Source organism: Scleropages formosus, chromosome 8 (assembly GCF_900964775.1).
Source record: "Scleropages formosus chromosome 8, fSclFor1.1, whole genome shotgun sequence".
In the NCBI taxonomy this organism is placed as follows: Eukaryota; Metazoa; Chordata; class Actinopteri; order Osteoglossiformes; family Osteoglossidae; genus Scleropages; species Scleropages formosus.
The window spans coordinates 7522179-7545135 of NC_041813.1; the positions used below are offsets into that span (position 1 = coordinate 7522179).

The 22957-nt window shown below is 45.4% G+C and overlaps 1 protein-coding gene across 9 annotated transcripts in view; it reads right to left on the reverse strand.

The window, feature by feature from the left end:
• tjap1 (tight junction associated protein 1 (peripheral)) overlaps positions 1-22957 on the reverse strand; it is a 45622-nt gene that overhangs the window by 5710 nt on the left and 16955 nt on the right. For 6 of the 9 annotated variants that reach the window (XM_018725039.2, XM_018725036.2, XM_018725042.2 and 3 more), the window contains 6 exons: positions 18144-18321; positions 16043-16071; positions 11204-11365; positions 7483-7549; positions 2926-3033; positions 2448-2531 (listed from right to left, as the gene is read on the reverse strand). In XM_018725039.2, coding sequence (XP_018580555.1) covers positions 2448-2531; positions 2926-3033; positions 7483-7549; positions 11204-11365; positions 16043-16071; positions 18144-18302 — 609 coding nt within the window. In that variant the 5' untranslated portion in view covers positions 18303-18321. The remainder of the gene's footprint in view (positions 1-2447; positions 2532-2925; positions 3034-7482; positions 7550-11203; positions 11366-16042; positions 16072-18143; positions 18322-22957) is intronic. The other 3 variants (XM_018725040.2, XM_018725035.2, XM_018725041.2) reach the window with 1 other exon arrangement.

A 22957-nucleotide genomic window follows, 5' to 3' on the forward strand; every position in this document is an offset into this window, starting at 1 on the left:
GACAGGCAGACCAAAAACACAAGGGGTAGACTGAAGTTCAAGGCACTTATTTAGTACTACCACCTTGCAGTGAATGAATGAAGCGGGGATACTATCGATCGGTGGAAAACAGGCGAAGTAAATTAGCGATTTTACAGCCCCGCTGCTTGCTGCCCTAATGATCCTACTCAACAATGACTGCCTGAACCCCACCCACTGAGTAGATGGAAGTGGGAGTCGATGCTGAGCAGCTAGCAACCCTTGCCCTGCAATCTATCACACTGGGGGCTCACAAAAATCGGAGCTAGCAGCGAGAGGCCAGGCACCAGTCTGGAGACACAAACAGTCTTCCCTGAACATGTTCTTGTTAGCCATTTTGACATTACGCACCATCGCAAAGGGTTAACAGATCTGGGGGCCCCAGAACTTTTTTTTAAAAAAGAAAAAACACTGGAACCAAAACTATAGAAGCCATGATTTTCACTCCCGACTTGTAGTAAAAGCATTCCTTTTCTAGACTAGAAAGTCACTTTTTGCTACTCAGCTTAAATCAAAAATAGCATCTTCCAAAAGACAAAATTACATTTGTAAAGGTCAACTTTTAAATATTGTACCCTGCTCAGAATAGCCTGGATTTACATGAGTCAATTTACATGCTTCAACTATGCAGAGTTACCCCAACAAATGAATTTTGAAGTACAATGACTGTGGTCCATTTCAGAGACAAACCGCTCCCTAACCAGGCTGTTTGCCTTTCAAAAATTCCACCAATTTTCTTAGCGAGTCAAAACATAACGAGGCACATAAAAACCCCTTGTAAAATGTTTGCGGAAAATTTTTAGCAAATTTTCACATCTTTCAAACTTCGTATAAGACTTAGCACTCTAAGCAGATTTTTTTTTTTTTTTATGTACATCTCAACAGCATTTTCAAAAATTTCCTTTTAAGGTTCATGTGTTTGTATTCCACCTTCTGTGTTAAGGTCATTGGGAAGAGGAGGGGGGGAGAGAAAAAAAAAAAAAAAAAAAACACACATCACAAGTGACCAACTGACAATTCACAAACAGCTGACCTCGAACTATGACAAAGTTAACGTTCTTCTGGGAAGAGAGCTCATCCCCATCACAAAGTAACAACACCGTGACAGTTGCAGTGGAAACAGGGTGGGCTGCAAGCCCACCGCTGGAAAGCTACGTTCATCCACAGCAACGTATGAGTGATGAGTACAACAGAATGCTGCTATTGCTCAAGGACCATGAATGACACATCCCAATACGATCAGCATGCTAGGAGAGGGGGCCAACTGACAAGGTCACAGTAGTTCTTAGAGCTCCATTACAGTCAGAGATGAGTCACTGCTGTTGATTTTTACACAGACTAATTAAACTGGAGGAAGAATGTGAGACAACACTCGAGATCAATGACTAACACTGAAGAAGTTCCCCACCCACCCATGTGCATGCACTTCACAGCAAGAGCTGATCAAGTTTCTATGTTTCTACCCGGGCAAAACCAGGAGCAGCTACATCGGTAAATGGGTTGCAATTTATCCGGTACTGGAGGATGCAGGGATCAGGTGACAGGGTCAGGTCAAGGGGTTAGTACCATTCCACAGCAAGCCAAGGGTCTCCGCTGAAACAGCGCACTTGGAGGCTAGGGCCGGAACCGGAATTAACACTCTGAACCACCTGTTAATATCATGACAATCCTGACGCCGTGAACCATTCCTTCAAGTAGCCCACAGACAGCTGTGGAGGACGCCCGGTGGAGGGTCTACAGCATATCCAGTACAGGGGTCAACGTCTTCATTTCATCTAGTTGCTGGCTATGGAAATGCATTTGAAAACAACGGTCCAAGGAGAGATCGGATAGATTTATTCAACAGTAGAGGTGACAAGAGGTAGTTAGTTGATGTGCACATCACCCAGCAGTCTCTGCAACTTAACAGCTTTGACAAAGCCTGTTGCAAACTCATCTCTTGATTTTGCAGAAAAGCAGCTTTCCTCGATGACCTGATGTTTGCCGTCATGGAAAAACGACTCAAAAAAGAATGAAAGAGGCCACCAAAGAAGCAGGCGTAAACCAACTCGAGACCATCTTTTGTAAGTCCAGACCCGAGAAACCTGGCGCCCGCGCAGTGCAGGAGGGGGCGCCCCGTCCTGCCCCCCTGCAGCGATACAGCGCCTGGAGGGCGACCTGGCTCGTTACCGCCCCGCGGATGCAGGTGAGGGAAGCTCCTTGTCCTTTAAAAGCTGCCAGGGTGCTGTGCTCCAGCTCCAGTGTGCGTCACTGCGGAGGGCAAAACACGTTCAGACCGGCGGCCCCACCCCTCCGTTGCCCCGCCCGCACATGATCGGCCATTGCATGCAGGAAGATTGCTTTCGTTCAATCCTATTGACTCAAAGGACCAGGGAACTCAGAGGAGCAGAGGTGGTGGTTGGGAGAGCAGGTGGGTGATTCATACTCACATCAGCAAACTTGTGGTTCCTGAAATGGGACTTGTTGCACTTCAGCAGCTGCACAGCCAAGTTGCAATCCTGTCGGTACCGCTCCTGGAAGCAACAGGAATCCAGTGAGCTTGGGTTCTCCCCTCCATGCGATTTAACAGAACCGATGACAAGGCCAACGGGGTCGGAGAGAGCGGTAGGGAATGCTATTCCCTCAGAGCACCTCAAATGTAATTAGGTGCATCCCTTCTCTCCACAGAGACGAGAAGCGCTAAAGTGCCACTAACACGGCCTTGAGAAATAATTAATTCCCTGTGGCGGCGAGAAGTATTCACTGGAAAAGATGAGCCATTGAGTTTAACAAACTGTTTTGGTGCTGTTAATATTCACTTACATGTGAGAACTCATCTTTTATATTTCAACATTAGATTCCAATTACGCAGTTGCACAAACAGATGGCTAGAATGAACGATGTCTTTAGCACTAAGGTAACACCTACGTTCAGCTCCTCCAATCTGTCTACGGTGTTCTTAGCATCCAGAAGTTTGTTGGTGAGCTCCACTATCTCCTGGTCCATTGTCTTCTTGTCTCGCTCCACCTTCCGGAGCTGTGGAAGAAGAAGAAGGAGAATTAATGCCCTGACACCAAAGTCTCTTCGAGATAAACCTTAAAATAAAGCAAGATGTGAGAAATACTAGTGGGGGGGGGAGATGTCCCCATCTTTTGAAAACAATGAAACAAAAACAAAGTCCCTTATGTCACAGTTGCAACCCAAAGACCCAGAACAGGTGAGGATCTATTGCAGGCCATGGGGAAACAAACTGCAGGCAGAGAAGCAGTCTTTCATAAATGGATTGCTGGCACATTATGAAGAGACAAAACAAAGCCCCGTGCCTAAGACAGGGATCACTCTGCCGAGTCCCTAATAATCAAGTCTTTCTCCGTTGGCAGGAAATTGCCGGAAAAGACAACATCAGATGGTTGTACATAAAGCGAATGCCAGCGCTGCACTAGCTCGTTGGTAGCCGGGGCCGTCGCTGCCAAGCTGGCCTTCTAAGATTGAATGGAACGCAAGGAGGTCTGGGGGTCAAAAAGCAACACTTTAGGCAGCTTTTTAAGGACAAAGTGCACCATGTAACTCCACATCCACACAGCACTTTGCCTTGGCTTCCCAAGCACATGTCCAAATTTTTTGTAAGCATAATAAACAATAGGAAAGAGGAACAGGAAACAGGAAATAAGCAGAGACATGGCCTTCAATGAGCGAGAAGACTGCTGCGTAGAACAAGATGATTTTGTGTTGGGGCAACAGGGCAGGTGTTTTTACATGGTAGATGAGGCAGTTCCAACAAGGGGACTTGTTTAAGGAGAAGGGTGTGGTGGGGGCTTGAAACTTTTACTTCTGACATACCATTTGCCACCCACAGTTCATCTTTAAATTGAAGGTGACATTGACCTCTTCTGCTTCAGTGCGTTGCATTGCATGTCATCCCTAAATTCAAGAGCAGGAGGAATTCCACACCAATTAAGGGCAAAGAGTAAATCCAGTAAAATTCAGAATGCACAGTCTACTGTCGGGATTACTAACTCCACACAGGTTCCTCTGCTCTCATTCAGGGCTTCCGAAAGACCATGGATCTAGCGTCAAGAAATGCGTTGCATCGTCTACGCCGACAGAGCGGCCCAACCACTGTCATTACAGCAGTGGCGATGTGGCAAAAATCTACTGTGGCTTTGAACCCCTGAGAAAACTCTAACAAACTCGCACACCCGACATGGTGGAGTGGAAGGCAGGATGAGGTGAAGGGGGTGGTCTGTTTTCTATAGCATTTAAAAAGGCTATTATCCCTTCCACATACACCTGCAGTCATTCTGGCAGCAATGTGAGCAAAACAAGACCTCAGGCAATATTAAAGAAATCACGAGCAGACTGGATGCACTATCAGAGATAAACAGAGAGGAATCTCGCTAAAGGGGACACACAGTAGTTGGCAAGATGCAAACGGTCTGCGTACAAAGTGTACTTTAACTGTAGCGTGTGCTTCATGACAGCAAGAATGGGGTGGGGGGGGGGGGGGGGGGGGGATTGGAGTGTGGCTTCCATTCGCACTGCCTGCCATGCTGATAATTAACCAATTATTTTTGCTGCCTCTATTCAACGGGAACGGATAAAGGGAACACGTCCAGTTTCCTCATTGTGATGCCATCCTTGTTTATCCGGGTTAAGCCAGATCCATTAAACAGCCGGACAGTCTTGGTGCTCTGTGTCTTCGGCGTCATAGTAATTGGGAAGGGTGTGTAATTAAAACAACAGGGCATGGAAAGGGTGGGGGGGAGCACAAGAGAGGAGGTACAGCCACTGCTGTTTTACTGCAGAAATGGACTCAAACCACATGCATAGCACCAAGACAACTCTACTCTTCATACTAGCTCTACTAGAGCTTCACACTCTCTAAAAGCTCTACAGAAGCTCAGCACATCAACAATTTTTTTTTTTAAGGAGCTATAGTTTGCTACTACAGGGAAATGGTAGAAATGATGGGGGGGGGGGTGGCTTAGAGATGGGAGAAACACAGACAATACAGAGAGAAAAAAAAGACGCAACTGCGTAGACCCAAGTCTGACTGATAGCGGCCTGGTGAGAATGCCATGGCATGGAGTAGCATGAGGAGGGAGAGAGAGATGGAAAAGAGAGAAAGATTGATGGTGAGAACACAACAATATCCACATGTATGCGCACACACAAAGTTTTCAGTTTCTCATTCTTTTTACTAGGTACTCATGTACACATCATGTTACCTGTCCAGTTACCACTGTCAGTATTCAAGCAGCTGACTTCAACCCAAACCTCTTTCACATCGGAATTGATCAGTCGAACCCCTGCGGTGTAGCAGTGTACGTCAGGGGAGTGCATTTGGAGGTAGAGTACTAATCCCCCTGCTGCTGGACTGGAGGAGTGGGAGAGATTATACTGGGCAGGTGTGTAATCTCAAAATGGCCACCTGTGCCACTCTGGCCACAGGAACACCTAGCAACCCCAATCGGGCTGCTATTTTTGGCTAAAGCTAAACGCTAAAGCTCTCCTGTCCTCAGAATATTTTAAAGAGAGATTATGAATGGTCGAGAGAAAGCACAAGCGTAGGTTAAGGAAACAATAGAAACTGCACTGAACTCTGTTGGGCTGCTGTGCGATTCACTCCTGGTCTTGATGGCTGGTTCAAATATAGGTAAATTATTTTAAAACATTTTTCTCCCCAGGGACGAAATACTTTCAAGGGTAGTGGGTAGTGAGAATTAGTTATTGAGATTCCAGAAGGCAGGAGAACGCAGTTGGCACGGGAAATAGTGCCTACACTGCATACATCTGCTCGTGGTGTCTACGCAGAGGCACAATTTCTAAAAGCAGGGTGACACGTCACTATAAATTTTGCTTATAAATTGATCGCGACATCGCTCAATTCAGAATCCGCTCAGCAAAGCTATATTATCCGGAGGCACGCACGTATTGACAAATGTAATCGTATATTTTTCGTAATTGCACCGAGTCATCCATCTTCACGTGACAGCTGGCAGAGACGCAACAAACCCTTTGAGAAGATCATTATTCATATTCACGCTGAAGTCAGCTGGCCTCAAGTTAGGCCCATTTCCTGCTTACACTCAACTGCTTCAAACTCAAGAAGCCATTTATTGACTTGAATTTAATTGGCAAACAGGTGCAGTGGGAGGACTAATCGAGTCATAGTTCTTAGGAAATAGGCTGGGGAGAAAGAAAAAAAAAAAAGCAGTTCTTTGCAGAAGTGAACCAGCTTTGAGGAAAGCTCACCGACATGCCAAAAATGTTTCATAGAAGCAAAGCGTGCATTCGGGTCAGAGTACTGACGTGCTCAGCACGGGTCCAGGTTAGTACCTCACCCTAATCCAAGTCCCTAATCCCTTGATACAAAAATCACAAATAGGTCTGTAGGGTGAAGGAACCCCTGCAGCTCTGCTGCCAGTTTTCAAGGCTGCTGCACCTGCAGGCCTTGAGCACAAGTGACAACCCCCTGCTGCACGACCCTTGCAAGGGGTGAGATGGTATCCCAGCATGCCTCTTTCGTCCTCTTCCTAAGATCGTCCCTTGTGTGGCTAAACAAGTCATGTGACAAAAGAAGGTTAGAGAACAGTTACAACTGGATTTACTGCGGGCAACACAAAAATCAGAACATGGGGCAAAGACTGCAGCCACATTGAGTAAAAGACCAGCAAAGTCTATGTTCTCCTGCACAGTAATGTTTAAGCATTTGACTCAGTCACAGCAGACCACTTGTATTATGGGTCAGCATCACAGGTACTTTGGAGTGGGGGTACATGTCTAATCACACAACAGAGTACTGAATAGTGCAAATGGCAGCATATCTAGCAGTTGCAGCAGGTCGCCTTTTATCAATTTCACGCAAGGTTGAACCCGGCCTGGGAATTTAGAGGCTTGTCAGTCAGTAGTGGCAGGGCACGACACCCATTCCGACAGGAAGGACCCCTCATTACCGTGCACACATACACAACATGAGGAGAGGTAATGAAGTGATTTGGATTGGGGGGGAATGATTTGAATGCTCAGCAAAAGGGTATATTTCACCTGCATACTATTCCATTAGTCAATAAGGACACCTTCTCCCTTTTCAGAATGAACACGCAGCCATTAGTAGCAAAAGCAACAAGTTAAACAGGCCAGTGACAGCTGGAATTACTTGAAAACAAGAACCTGCACCGCACAAAGCACGTGTTGCACAGCTACGCTCCAGAATAATATACTGTAAGCAGTCGCAACTAAAAGATTATATTCATTTTGGAACAACTCCATGAGCTGCAAATAATCCATTTGAAAAAGACCCAGACAGACACACAGACAAGAATTTAAAGATTTCTGATGACATTTTTGAGCTCAAGAGCTGCTGCTACACTAATACTTGTCTATCTTACCCTGGAGGCTAAAGTTGCAGCGTCATTACACATGGTGATTTTCAACCACTGCAAAGAAAGTGGCTCAATGACGCAAGGTAAGCGAAAAGGTTACCAGAGCATGCAGCTTCTCCTCCAGGTCCTGATTGGCTCTCTGGGACCCAGTGTAGCTGTTCTGCAGTCTAAAACAGGAGAGAGACATTACCATCAGTACCCAATATCCAGCACTCAAATGCAATAGATGCCACACAATTCAACAGTTTAGAGGAACATTTCTTCCAGGTTTTACATTCAATTTGCCATCAGTGAGCCATCATTTCACAGATTTCAGATGTGCACTTTGAATGCAATATAAGACCAGACATGGGAAATATATTCCAAACTTACAACAGCACCAAGGCCATATAAGGCTCATCTAAGAATGAAAATTAAGAGATCTGTATTTCAGTGTTGCATTACACTCTCTAAATCAGCACGATATAAATGGTCACTGGGAAGTTAATGCTGCCAGATGGTGGTGTTTTTGAACAGGTAGAAATTCTGCATATATTAACGACACAGCGACAAAAGGAAAGCTTTGAAATTAAACTGACTGATCAGGGCAATGCCCATCACTTTGCACTTCCCACTCCACCAGGAGCAGCCTTTCTGAATAAATGTCTTGTAATTGGAATAAAGGGTTTACAACCGATGCTATGCTGTGATGTCTCAACGCGTCCATCTGCAGACTTTACTGTGTTTTTTTTTTTTTTTTTTTTTAATCACGATTGTACATGCGGCTTCCAGTGTGAAGAGCCTCTGTCTATCACCCTAGATGGCTGTGGGTTCTACTACAGACCCACCAAGAACATTGACAATACCACCCTTCCCATCTATATGAGCAGCTAATGTTTATTGTATCCCTTAGCGAACCAGAGGACCAACATTCATTGCTGCAGGAACAGCATCTTAAAGTGTGAAACTGCTGAGGGGGTTCAAGTGATGCCAGGACATGGACACAACTGGCTCCTACAAGCTTCTCCAAGTCAAGTCCTGTGACCAGAGTCACTTGCTGTTAATAAAAAACTGTAGAGCAACTGGAATCTTTGAAGCTACACAATGAAAAGCACCCCACTCTGCCATGAGTAAACCACGCATTACAGATTTTTCTAAGGACAATATGCAATTTTATATTTACACAGATCAGGCTGCTCTGTTAAGTATTATCCTACGAGGATCTCATAGGAGTTAACGGGCACCCAGAGTTCTGGTCCATCTGTTGCACATTACTTGGTGATGAACACTTTCAGAAGCCTCTCACTTTTTTTTTTTTTTTTTTTTTGCTTTCTGAGGAAAAACCCCACTAAATCCTCAATTCTAAACCTCCAGCTTAATAATCGCACATGGCAGAGATTTATGTACAGTTGTAGCACAATGCGAAATGTGTGTGATTACTATCACTTCATGATTCCACAAAACAACCCAATTAAACAGTCACAAAGCCTCAAACAAATTGCATCAACCCTTCTGAGAGTGAAGCAGACGCAGAATGCCAGCAGAGGGACAGAGGAAAATCATTTTAGTCATTGTGTGCACAGGTTCTCCTTTCAGAGAGTCATTGCCATGCAAGTCTCTAAAAAATAATTAGAGGGAGATAATCAAATCTGACATAACTATGCAGTGCATTCAATTATTAATTAACAGTAGTCCAATTATGTTGGCAAAGTTCCCTCAAAATGTTTTCAACACCTTGAGAGACATTTATAAGTTTACAAAAGGCTGGTCAATAAAGACCCTAGTAATTTTACCACATTTAAAGGCCTTGGCAAAATACGAATGTTCAGCGACAGTTGATCACAGCTGCCCGGGTCCATGCTGATAGTCCCCCTGATACTTGACTGTACTCACCTGTCACAGCTTATTGCGAAGCTCTTTTACCATGAAAACCCAGAGGTGCCTTCAGTCCCTCACGCTATGCCACTCACACATGCAGATGCAGGGGTTACAGCGTTAGATGTTAACCAGAAAATCCTCATTTCCTGAATTACAGAAAACTTCCTGAAATTATTTTTCTCATTAAGCACAGGACTGCAAATAACTAATTTCCCCCTTTTCATGGGTTCTTATTTCACCTGCCATTATACAAGCAAATCAGTGCATCCTGGCTGCAAACAGATTTAAACTTTAATCACGGTTAGAACGGCCAAACCATTAGGTGTTTAGCGAGCAAATTGAACAAGTTTCAAAAGGTAATGGAAAATACTGACAGAAAGGAAAAGCAGGCTGTTAAAGAGTGAAATCAGACTGCTGGGCTTTCGGAGCGTAAGGTGGGAGGGACTCTGGAGAAGAGAAAGGTTACGCCTTGGGATGGGACTAATTTCAAATCTGAACGTTGTTGAACGCCGAACGTTTTTGGCCGATGCGAAATCCGTTGAATTTTATCAACTCTTTTTCGGCAGATAGGAATTTTATGTGGGGGGGGGGGTAGTAGTCAAAGCAATGTAGCTCATTTTAAGTTTTATTTTGTATGTGTAGCCTAAAACGATTAGTGTAAGCTCACATATATGCAGCTCGTTTCAAGTTTTTAAGTGGAAATGCTTATATAAATGCTTATATTCTTATTAATATTTAAGTGGAGCATAAAGCAACGTTTTTTGAACTACTCAAAAAAATTACTCTTGTGTAAAGCTGAAAGCAAAAATTATGTTTTTAACTGATATGTGCATGCAAATTAGTTAAAATGGAAAGTATCATTTTTACTTTCCTTAAAAACCACATCCTCATTTGTACGGATTTAGAAGTTTGGATCTGCATTTGACGGATGCGGATTTCGATCAGCTCCATCACATCGCTACCATCTTTGTGACAGAGAACAGGTCTACGTAGCTTTACTCACTGTGGAGAAATAACAGCATGTGTAGGATGTTGTCACTGTTCAGCTGCTCCAGCCAGGCCTAGCGAAAGGCAGCAGTCAAGTCACCTTCACGCAGAGGATGCTCTTGGCTGCCTGCAGCATCTCAGCATGGGGGATCACACTGATCTGACACCAATTAACCCAAACACTCTGTGACCAATTAAGCTAAAGACACTGTATCGTTCTGCTTCATCAAAACAGTCCTGCAAAATGCCTACCAAGGCATCTGAACATGCCGCTTTTTAAGAAGTAAAACAGGCAGGTGAGCGTCTAAGAAAATCTACAAGATAATGCTAATAGCAGTAACTATTAAATGACAAGCCCTATACTGGCACTCTGTTTTTATTCTGCCAGCGTCACAATTCCCTGCACAATCCGGGGGGCCTTCAAGCTGTATTGTTTCTGTCATGTATGACTAGGAGCTCAAAACAAAGTCACGGTGCTGTTGAAACCAGGTTGCGCGCTGGTTGTCGGTGCAGCGACAGTTCTTCCCTCTGTGTGAAAGTCAGTGGTACATCAGCCTGGACAACTGTTGGTGTTGACTCAACGAGACATCTGCTGAGGCCTCCCCTCTGTGAGCAACATAGACATGAGACGTGCGCTCCGTTCCCTAAAAGCAAAGCCCAACTAGAGAAGGTTCCTCAACCGATTATGCTTTACTGTTATCCGTTCAAAATGGACTGACGTTACGAAAATACCACCCATCATTCACCTGTTGGCAAAAAGCAACTGGCGATACGGTTCGCCGACATTTTCGCATATCTAATGTTTTCGTGAGGCATGAGACATTGAAGTCTGATAAGCAGCTAAATACAATGGGACACAGCTTATGTCAAAAACGAAAAGAAACCAAATATATTCTCAACCAAAGCCATCTGATCGGCATGAAAGTTCACCTATTAGCAGATTAAACCAGAGAGCAGCAGCACCCAGCCACATTCACCTGCGGAACTTGTCCCTCATCTTTTCAAGGTCGTCCTTGGCACGGCCCAGTTCGGCCTGCATGAAGTGCCGGCTGGCTTCAAACTCCGTCTCCATGGCTTCCATCTTGTGGGTGGTGTGCGCAAGTCGCCGGCGCAGCTCCTCGTTCTGCTGTGTCAGGATCCTACGGGGAACACGGGGTGAAGAGTATCAGCCTGGCCTCCCGCACAGATCCCGCACCATCATCCTTTTCACCAGTGCCCAACAGCATTGCGACCAGTCACTGCCAGTTTCCTGAGAGAGAGCATCCACTTCGAAATTCTTAGATGCCGCTCAAAATCAAACGTCGTACAGACTTTCCGAAAATCGGTAACCTTTCTTTTGGGCTGAAAAAGTATTCCTAAAACCACAAACAAATCATCAACAAGAACCTGACTCCTCATTAGTGGACCACAAAAGCACAAGAGCCCCATGCACCTGAAAGCAAGCACTGGCTAACCAGGGAGCAAAGTCTGCTACTGCGAGTTACACGGAGGTCTAAGCAAAAGCTGGGCCATGCGGCCAGCTGCTGTGGGGGCGAGAACCGAGGGCCTCTCTCTGCCTCTTTGCCAGCAGGGCTTAATGGGAGCAGCTGTCAAGGTGCAGAGGGGGAGTTGGCATAGAGCAGCAGCAGCTGGGCTGCAGCAAGAGACAGCTGCTTCATGACACAACCTCCTCTTGCCTCAGAAGCCACCACCCGCTACAGCTCCCCCACCAGACCCAGCGGTCTCCCCGTGATCGCCGCACCTCGTGAAGACAGGTTACAGCCTCCTCACGGCAAGGGGTTCCAGCTCCCTGCTCATCCGACATTCACTATTCTCAGACTGACTTCACGCCCGTGTGGAAACAGCCGCCTGCACTATTAATATTAAACTTAGTTTATTAGCAGATGTTTTTACCCAAATCGACCTTCAAAATCTCACAAGTTTACTCTTCAGTGGATCTTTTAACTATTTCACTTTTTCTTACTATTCAGTCATTTATATACACACACACACACACACACACCTTAGTACTTGACTGTAGCGATTCTGGGTAAGCTCCTCACTGAAGAGCACTACAGCAGATCCCCTGCAGGAACTGGAAACTGGCCACAAGCCCACTGCCTTGAGCAATAAACTACCTGCTGCTTCTTCCTTCTAGAGCTGCCTCTGCCTTGAATGCAAGATATAAAGCACCCCATTAAAAGGCTTTGGGGAGCCTCCTTGGTGCAGGATAGTAAGCCCTGGCATGTCTGCTCACTGCCACACTGCTGGCCTGCGTTGCACGGACAGGACTGAGCAGAGAGGTGGAGACCACCCTCCCTCTTCTCCCAGAGGCAAGTAGCTGCGAAGCAGAACAGCTGCCAGACGCTGAATCTTTAATCAACACGAGGGTACAGAGCTCCATACCCCACAGGGCACCCCAATCACCCCCTTCACCCTTCCGCTCTGCCCAAGGCGTGCCGGGGCTTGGGGCGAGCAGCCGAGGGCTATGAAAGATTCATGCAGCAGCTTGAAGATAGAAACTTCATTTCCCCGGTGTTAAAAATGCAATACTCTATTTATTCTATAAATAAATAGTCACTTTTCCTTTTTTTTATTGTTTAAGCCTTTTTTCCTTCCCAGCAGAGCAGAAGTTTGTGGCTCAAGTTTAAATTTACAGCTTGACAGGGAACACTCAGTTCTGCAGCGTGCCCTCTGTGGCAGGGAGCTAGAGCAGAGCTGGAGGCCCCGAGAGCTCTGCGCCCTTGCATCGATTAAAGAGACTCCAACATACCTGGTGAGAGACCAACTCAAACAAGATGCTCAGAGGGGAGACTGAGAACAAAGGAGAGAGGGATGGATGGACGGACGGACAGAAGAAGCAGAAAGGGTTTCAAAAATGGAGCTCTCATACCAGAAAGACTTGTGCGCTATGGGGGGGAAGGAAAACAACAACGATACCAGGTTACTAACATGCCACCTTTGCTGCAGGTGCACACATTTCAGCATAACACTTCCGTATAACCATGCATAAGCAGGTTCTCCAGATATCACTGTGATAGTAAGGCCGTAGGAAGGCAGTTTAATTAGTCTGAAGGACCTGGCAACTCAGTGTTAGAGCAAAACAAAAGTTCACTGAAACTACTTGCTATAGATACACTACACATATACAAATTGGAAAAGCATTGTTTATAACCGCTAAAGGCTACGGCTTACATAAAGTAACATGTCCTTCAGTTTTACAAACGGATCTTTGAATGTTGAGGGCTACCTGACAGTTTTAACAGTTCAACAAGCAACTGTACACAAAAGAAGATACCATTCATCTGATGTTTTTCAGAGTCATGCAGAATTTTTTTTTTTTAAAATTGATTCCTGTTAGTTATTTCAAATGCCACTCAATTAACAGATCAAGTGATTGTAGTCTCTCCAGGAGCCTTTGCTGACAGTGATGAACCACCCTGATGCTGAGTAGCCAGTGTTTGACAGGCAGCCCTTTGGGTGGGCCTGCCAAGATGCATCCGCACTCTGGAACCAGTGAACCCAGCACAGCCAGTTCACAGAAGACGACGCAAACAAACCCAGCAAGGTCCTCTCTATTACAGTGCTTGGTGAAACAACAGATGAGACTGGAAGAGATTGAGTAATTGTGCTGGACCAAAATGATGCCGATTGGGCCAAATCAGCCCTCAGGCACCAGGAAGCAAACAGAGAAGAGCATCGATTAGGTCTCATGGGGAGAGTAGGAGGAAGACAGATCATCAGCTTTCAGTGAAGGACAACTGTCTCAGCCCAGCAACACACGCACAGGTTTGTTGCAGTACTACATACCAAGGGGAAGTCAAGGGAAGAAAAAAAAAATTATACATATGCATAGTGGTCCAACAAATCTAGTCAAACTATGTTCTCATTCACTCACACACAAGTCTGAAACCGCTTATCCCGAACAGGGTTGCGGCAAACCGGAGCCCTAACCCAACAACACAGGGCGTTCTCATTCAGAGCATCCAAAAAGATGAAGCTTATAACAACATCAATATGACAGAACATACATTTCAGAAAATGCCTGCTGATATAACCAAAAGCACATAATTATAAATTCTATTATTTACACTTATTCATCTAGCTGACGCTTTATTCCAGAGGGGGATGGAAAATACAGGAACAGAGTGGAAAGACCAATGATCAGTGCCATGCAGCATCTTCTAGCCAGCATGATAACAACAGAACTCCCTGTTCAGAAGGCTGTACAATAGTTAATGCTTCTATCAGAAGCAAATTTTATACATTTATACAGCTGAACATTTCAGCAGAGTAATCATGAATAAGCAGTTTGCTCAAGAATACAACAGCAAGGCTTGAATTCAACCATCTGGTCATTTTTTAGGCTGAAATTTTTTTTTTCCCCCATGACTATGCTACCTGGTGCCATGGTTACAAGTTTAAGTTTCAGAATGGATTCTGCCATTAAATCTATGTAAAATGTACTTACCAAGAATCACTCTGTTAAATAATGCCACATTGTACAAAGAGGTGAAACAAACTATTAAAGTCATTCTTGATAAAATGCTCCACTAACTATAAACTGAAGCATAAGTAACCTAAAGTAACATAAGCTGCTACACAGCACACCACTTAAAAGATCTTAGCTTGTGTACTTTTTCCGTAAGAGCTTCATTGATGACCAATATAGTCAGCCCGCGTGTTACCACGTGCAGCAGATGCACGTGAGCGTTCCCAAAACCTAGTAACAGTGGTCTCAGGTTCAGTCCACTGGAGCCTGGCAGTCAAGAGGGATAATGTCAGCTCCCCAGTCCCTGCACCACGCTGCATGTATGCACCTCTGGCTTAAGCACAGTATGTAGGCCAATCAATGAGCTTCCCGAGGCCATACAGCAGCACCCCTGGGCCAGCACACTACCTACAGCACCATAGGAAAATGGGGAAAACGAAGGAGGAGAATAAGCAAGACTGCACATGGTCACATGTTGTTTTCATAGGTATCTTATTTCTGGGCATGACTAGACACAGGGGCTGGAAGACCACTATGCAAATGAGGTTTGGGCCCAGTAGCTTAGTGTCAGGAGAGACCCAGGAAATCTGGAACATAACCTCCAGGATCATCTCCAGGGGAAACACAAGAAAGTATAGAAATTCTGATTCAGAGCTTGCCAAGGTATCTACAGAGCAGACAGAATCTGAGACAGGGCTAATGTCCCACACATTATGAATTTATCTGAAATGATGGAAAGCAACTTTGCATGCTTGATGAACGACCCTTAAGTCCACAGAGCTGGCTCTGCTTGCCAATGCAGAAGTCAGCACACTAGGGGTCTTACACGTCCACCAGCAAAAAGCCACCGATCAGCATGTTTCACGGAAGGTGGTGCCACTGTGTACCAAGGATACACATGAAAAGTAGACACGGCTATCACATCGGAAGCTGGTTATTGCAGGATGCAAAGTAAATGGAACTGGAATCTGCAACATCACACGCAAGAGTCAAGGACTTCTCTATCATTGTTTTATTCAGCCTTCAGTGCACTAAATCACTGGGAGTGCATGGGCAATAGAACTAGAGAATGAGGAGGCAGTACCCGCCTGTCTACTGCACACCTGATTCTGCCAATCAACAAGGGCACATTACCTGAGGGTTTTAAGTAAAGAACGTCTTACTACACACCAAAGCCTTGCTAACCCCTTTCATGCGGTATTCCAGAATGACACGTTTCTCCCGTCTTTTCTGTATCTCACACAAAATCACCACATCTTTACACAGATGCCTACCAAAACATTACGTTCAGTTACTATAAGGGACATCGGTATATAAATACAAGTAATATGTAAAGAAAACTTACTTGATTCTGTCTGCATCTGACAGCGAGTCCTAAAAAAGAAGCAACATTTAGGAAATCCATTAGTGAGGGTACGTAACACATGCATTTGCCATTTTTTCGCTGTCCTACATTTCGAACTACCAAAGAATGTACTACTGATGCCAACTGCTTCAACACAATAGATTTAGATTGGTTGTTAGAGTACCAGCAAACCCCATTTGTGTTTGCAAGGGGGGTGCAGGGACCATTTAGACCTAGCATGAATAGCAGTGAAACCACATTACTGAATTCAGTGTAAACCACCAGATCCACCGTGTGAGCAGAACATTACACGGTGCGTTTACGGATGCACAGGTCAATATGCACATGCCTTGCAGAGACGTGAAATCAATGCGACAACTTTGTCTTCTATAGAACTGAAAGCTCACATTACATCCTGCGCTCAGTACAGAGTTAATGCCTCTGCATATGCACAAACGCAAAGGAACAGAGCATGCCCAACAGCCCATGCATTACAGTAGGTGACAGTATGCATATTTCTCCAGATTTGGCAGTAATATACCGCCATTTCAATAGATACTAAGAACTACATAAAACATTTCCAATCTGGAGACGCTCACTTCTAAAAAGCTTTTAGAATATAATTTCACGCTCCCTTTGGTGTGTACTTAGAGGAGGAGAAAGCTGTCCAGGAGGTCAGTGTAGCATTTTTCCCCCCCCCCAAGTTTCTCAGCTTTACAGCTATCTGAAAAATTTAAACACTGCTGATCAGACTGAATTACAATTATAATGTTCTTTGTTTCTTAAAGTAGCAAGCACAGTGTAGCTAAGCAACATTCAAACTGAAAAAGCTCAACCACAATATATCTAGATTTGATGGAATGCTCTCTAACAACACAACTATCCATTCACCTACCTTGCTTTGTGGAATACTAGAAAAGGAGGACCCCTGCGATCCTAAATGGTCGCCCGCCTCATTATGGAGGCATTTGGGGTGCTCTGCCCTGTCCCCTTTATCCCTGTGTAAGGTCCTGCCACGGTGCTGCTCCTCGACATCTCTGCTGCGTCTGGAGTTCCCCCCACCGACACGGCCATAGAGCAGCCCCTCTCCCTTGGGACGAGTCCCTTCCCGATGGGCGTCTGTTCGCTGACGTTCAGTCTCTGGCTGTAGGTCTGAGCTGTCTCCACGCAGCGGAATGTGCCACGTTTTGGGCAGGCCAACCCGAAAGCGCCGGGATCTCTCTGCACCATCCCTGCCCCACACTGGTCGGTCTTCCTGTGAACGAGCTCTCGCAGACTTCCTGATCGGGACTCTCTTTGCGTGGGTTTGCTGAGCAGGAGAGGTGGCTTGATGACGGCATGTATCCCTCCTGGATTGGACCTGCTTTCCCTGGAACATCTGCAGGCTTTCTGGACTCAACACCTGGAAGGTGATCTCATCCAGGAACTGGGAGAACTTCATCTTCTCTTCAAGGAGCTGAAGCTTCCATTCTGGAGTGGCGGAGTTTGGCAATAACAAGGCTGCAGAGGCAGCCTGGCCTGAATGTGTCCTACCCTGTCTCCAACACAGTTTCTCTCTCTCCAAGGATCCATTCTGCTCCCTTGGGTTTTGTGGCCTGTTGGGGCATAGTGTCTCAGCAGATCTAGATTTTCTCAAGTTCTCTGCATGTACACCTAGTGCATTGGGTTGCTTAAGGATCCCTTTTGGGGGCACTGGTGTAGGAAAGGCACTGTTCTGCTCCCTGGGCACTAAGATTTCCGCTTTCTCCTTGAAGACCAGTGATCGCTCCAGACTCCGTGATTTGGATGGCGACCCATGGACATCCTGCAAGTCCTCTGGTGCAGACGGCTCACTGCCAGACAGTGCCAGCAGATCCTCGCTCGGGCTGATGAAGCGGTTCACGGTGTCGGTAATCTCATCTTGGCGGAAGAGATGCGGCGGTGGTAGGAGGGTTATGTCTAAGCTCGAGAGGCTAGAGACATCCAGGTCACTGTCTGAGGCCAAGGACCATGAGGAGGAGAAGACATTGGGGGTGTTGGGGCTCTCAGGTTGCTTGGGGCAGAGGTCTCTGTAACGCCTGCACTGCTGCAACACAGGGGTGTGGTTTTGAAGGCAAGTTACCTGGCAGGGCTCCGGCTGTGGTAGCAGGGCAGCGGGAACGGATGCGCTCCCGGTGCTGCCAGTCAGATCATCGCGGAAGTGGGATGCGCCATGTCGGATCTCCCGATGCTGTGGGGGTGCCTTGCGATAAGGCTTCCTGGCTGGGCCAGCGCTCGTCATCCTCAGTCCGTTACTCCTGCTGAGAGACAACCATAAGGCATGGGGAACTGGCAGCCAGTTCTGATCCCCGATCCCTGCTCCTGTTCCTAAGCAGCCTAGACTTGTATCGCTCTCTAAAGAGCACAGTGAGAGAGCACCGTGAATCAATAGGCTCTGATGAGCACGGCAGCAGTGAAAGGGGGCCTGACTGCGCTGTGGAGTGGAGGGCCTGCCGTTTTAAATAACCATCAAACACATGTCAATTTCCACGTAGGGAAATGAAGTGGTTTCTGAAATCCCGTATGCCTACATCTGTCAGCACACTTTTCATGCAGGAAAGAGAACGGAAGGGGTGGAAGGTGAGTGTTGGCAAGAAAAAGTGAAAGGGGTAGCGATACAGATAGCAAGTGAGAGGAAGGCAAGCATGCTTTTGAGCAAGAGACTGTTTTGAGTTTTCCTGCTGGATACAATCCCTTGCTTGTAACCAGACACTAAATGACAGCAAAAAACATGTCCTTTAAGCCTTCAAATAAAACATATTTAGAATGTTTTGAAGAGCTGAACTGCCACTGTCCCTCTCCGAAAACTACCGCAGTTTTTCGACCGAAAACATTTTGCTTGTATTTCATTATAAAGAAAGCTGTTACTAACGCTATCCCCACAATGAACAAAGAACAAATTATGAATGATGAAAGGGAAAAGACATGTTAATTTGATCCAAGAGCTCTATGTTGTTGAGTCAATCCATGGGACATTTACCTCCTTTTAAGCTATCCTGGCGTTTGGGAAAAACAGTCTCCCACAACTCAAGGCGTACGTCACTTGGCGCACAGGAAAAAGCCAATGGTGGGCAGGCATTGATCTCACTAGCGCTTCCTGGGTCACGCTGCACACAAGAGCGTGGTACTCGAGTACTATTTTTACACCACAGAGAACCCTGTCTGACGGGTGGCACTGCCGCCTGCCAATGGAGATCGATGGCATTTGCCGCACGGTTAATAATGTGTTCGGGGGGACACGTGAGTGGAGCCCTTTCAAAATGTGTGCTGGGAGTGGGTCATATTTGCTCTGTACTGACACTTAACATGATCTCCTATCAACACATGAGCAGTCTATTTCGTGCGTCTTGAAAATTAATCGAAAAATATGCATCTGTTTTGATCACCATCTCATCTAGCATATACACACAGTGCCAAAACAGGTATGCATATGTGGGTGTCTGTACAGTCAGCAAACAAAAAAAAAAAACCTTTTGAAATAAATTTTACTTTTTGACGGAACACCTGTTCCTGTAGACACATCTGAAAAATAATGGCCAATTGTTAGATGGCCAAATGTTGTTTTCTGACATGCAAGCTGTTTAACACACAACTCTTGACAGCTCTACCTTACAATACCATAGATTACAAACTCAGACTGTCAGCATGGGACATGTCAAAATGCAATGCTTAAATTAATTTCAGTGGACGGACCCTGGTATTCAGACAGCAGAAGATTTGACCTTTGTAATCAATCTGAAGGCCAACAAACTAAATTTTGCATCTTCATCATACTTTAATATATCCTTAAAAGTGACTAAAACAAGATTTGTCCTCAAATTCCATGTACTTTAAACCCACAGCCCGAAAATGCAGCCTGACATAAAACGGAATCCTTGCCCTCAACTGATGGTAATGATGACTAAACATGACTCACATTTGAACAAATTTAACTAGAGCCTTAAACATGAACTCCCATACAGTATCCAAATCAAAGAATGATACACCCTTGTGTAGTTCACTGTAATTTCAGATGACACATTTTATTTCAAAGGAAAACTAATGTCAGATGTGACATTCTCCAGGGTGGTGAATACCTGAAATACATCCATGTCTGTTTGTATAACATTCATGAAGTGTCCAAACAGCGAAAGAGCGAGTTCCACAGCAACAGCAGCCTCCTGCCATTCGGAGTCACGCAGAGCCCGGGGAACGCCAAGCTGGCTGCCTCGAGATCGGAGCGCTCCCGGGAAACTTGATGGTGCCAGGTTACCGTGCTCCCTCCCAGGCTTAGCGTGAACCGTTTTGAGCCAGCCCTCCCTTTCCTTAGGATACAGGGGGCTACACAAGTCCTACGCTGCAGCTGCTTATACTCCCACAGACCAGTAAAGACGGCACGAATATGAAGCAAACCGTGCTAGATACGTCACTAAATTTTATCTCACAGTTTCTGACCCTGAGACCATATGAAACCCTAAAAATTGTCATCTCAAAGCAATACCTATTCAAAAAGTACCGAAATGTGACAGAGGGGAAGGGCCAGTTCTGGGCACATCTGGGCACTCAAACACGCACTCACCATCCCCAACCCGGATAAAATGGGGGAAAAGAGTCACATCAACAAGGTCTGTTGCTTTGTTTTCCAACTCGGTCTAATCAGCAGAACACGTGAAAGGCTCTAGAATGAGGTTATGGGCCAACTCTGTTGACAGCCATTAATTGGGGGTTTTTTCAGGCTCCGTGGTGCGCCTGACTGGTCACTAGCTCTGCCGTGCTACGACCCAATTAGAGCAGGGATTCCTAATCGCTTGGAGCGCCGGTGATGCCTAAGAGGCAGGCTCCGGCAGGGGCGGACCACACCGCCGGTGAAAAAAGGCACCGCAACATCACTCTGCTGGCCATGGGCTGGATCAGGGTCTTCCTCGCTCCCCATAAGGCGTACCGGATCATCCCCCTCGTGGGATTCCGCACTAGAATCACAGTGTAACTCTTGCTACAAATCCTTTTAATTAAACTCTTAAAGGTTAATTCTGCAAGATTTTTTTTTAAGCCAGAACCATGAACCTGGAAGGCTGTTTAAGACAAACAGCCATATTAGAGAGATCTATGAGGCAAAGAGCTCAATAAAAAATGCCTTTTACTGCTAGCCAGAAGTGATATATGTGCAGAAAGAGGGAAATAAAACTGTGTTCTTCAGACTGATCTGAGAAAGGAACAAAGCTAAAAAGGTCTACTGGGAGACGTAAACGTGTGCAGTGTGTATACAGCATGTTTAGGAGAAAACAGATAAAGGAAGAATGCCTCAGCAATTGCATAAATCAAAAATAAGAGGCCCAGTATGAGAGCTCCAGCCTTTAGCTTATGAGCTGTCTGAATCCACCGGGCACCATAAAGGACATTTATTGAGGGGAGAAAAAGCACGCTACGAGGTACAGCGCAACTTATAAGAATGACTATTCATTCTGCATGAATCTCAGGCAGTTGCAGGTTCTTGAGCACCTAATGATAATTTAAATAATATCAACAGTGGCCCCACACACACTATTTTCCATAACTACATACACTTGCTCTAAGGTCTTGTGTTCTTCTCAAACCTACATGCCTTAAGCTGCTCACAGGCACAAACTATGGGACATGTATAAGTTCACTGAGTTGAGGGCAAATCTAATCCTTCCGGGAAGAATTTCAATTGTCCTTCTGGGTTCAACAAAGGCTGCTCTCCAATTCTCATTTTTCAACAGTCCAGTTACAGCATGGGGGCCAGGATTTCAACGAGCATCGACGATTTTGGACCGTTTCTATACAATTAACAAGTGACTAAAATCTGGTAAGAAGTTAACAAAAAAACGTATACCAAAATATACTCAATTATTAAAATAAGCTCAGTACAAGCGGTTGTTGACAATGGATGGATGCATGGAATGTATCATTTGGAAAATGGGAGACAAAAAATGAAAATTATGCAGCTTTTATAATGAATCATTTATGAATAATTGGATTTAAAAACTGACTTTTCAAAAAAAAAAAAACTTTTCTGAGAGTGAGAACCAAATAAACTTCCAAATTGTCCAACATAAAGGCTGGCTGTTTTCCTTACAGAAAAGGCCGATTTCCTGTAAGGGGAACGTCTGCATGATGGGAAGTGTCCCATCTGCACGTTCCAGACAAACAGGAAAGTGAGGTACTGAGGTGAATGTGGGACTTTGCCAAGAGTATCCAGCGAAACCCAGCCAAGTGAGTTCGCTTCTTTCATTTAGGGGAAAAAGGGGGAAAACAACTTGTAATAGCTTACTTCAAACTGCAGGGTTATTTTTTAATAAATCAAGTTGATTTTTGAGACTAGAGTTAGTTTAAGCAATAAGAGAAAAAAAAAAAAAAAGTTTCCACTGCAATATGTGTGGCACGGCAAGTAGCACTGCTGTCTCACAGCACCTGGGGTGGTGCGAGAGGACATGACTTTGATCCCTGCTCAGTCTGTGTGGAGTTTGCATGTTCTCCCCGTGTGTGTGGGTTTCCTTCGGGTGCTCTGGTTTCCTCCCACAGTCCAAAGGCATGCGATTCAGGTTCACCCATAGTGTGTGAGTGACAGTGTGTGCTCCACTGATGTATGGATGAGTGACCCAGTGTAAGTAGTGTACCTAGCAGTGCATATCACCTTGGTGAATAAGGTGTGTGGGCTGATAACACTACATAGAGTTCACTGGAAGTTGCTTTGGAGAAAAGCATCTGCCAAATAAATGTAAATGAGGGAGGATGCACATCCATAGTAGCTTTTACCAACTAAACAGAAGACAACAGTTACGCTGCACTGCGTGTGCATTTTGTCACCACTGAAACAACTGCACTTCTGAAGCAGGCCCGGAGGATGGCGGGATCCAATTATGGCCACTCCTAGAGACCAATACAATAAAACCTTCC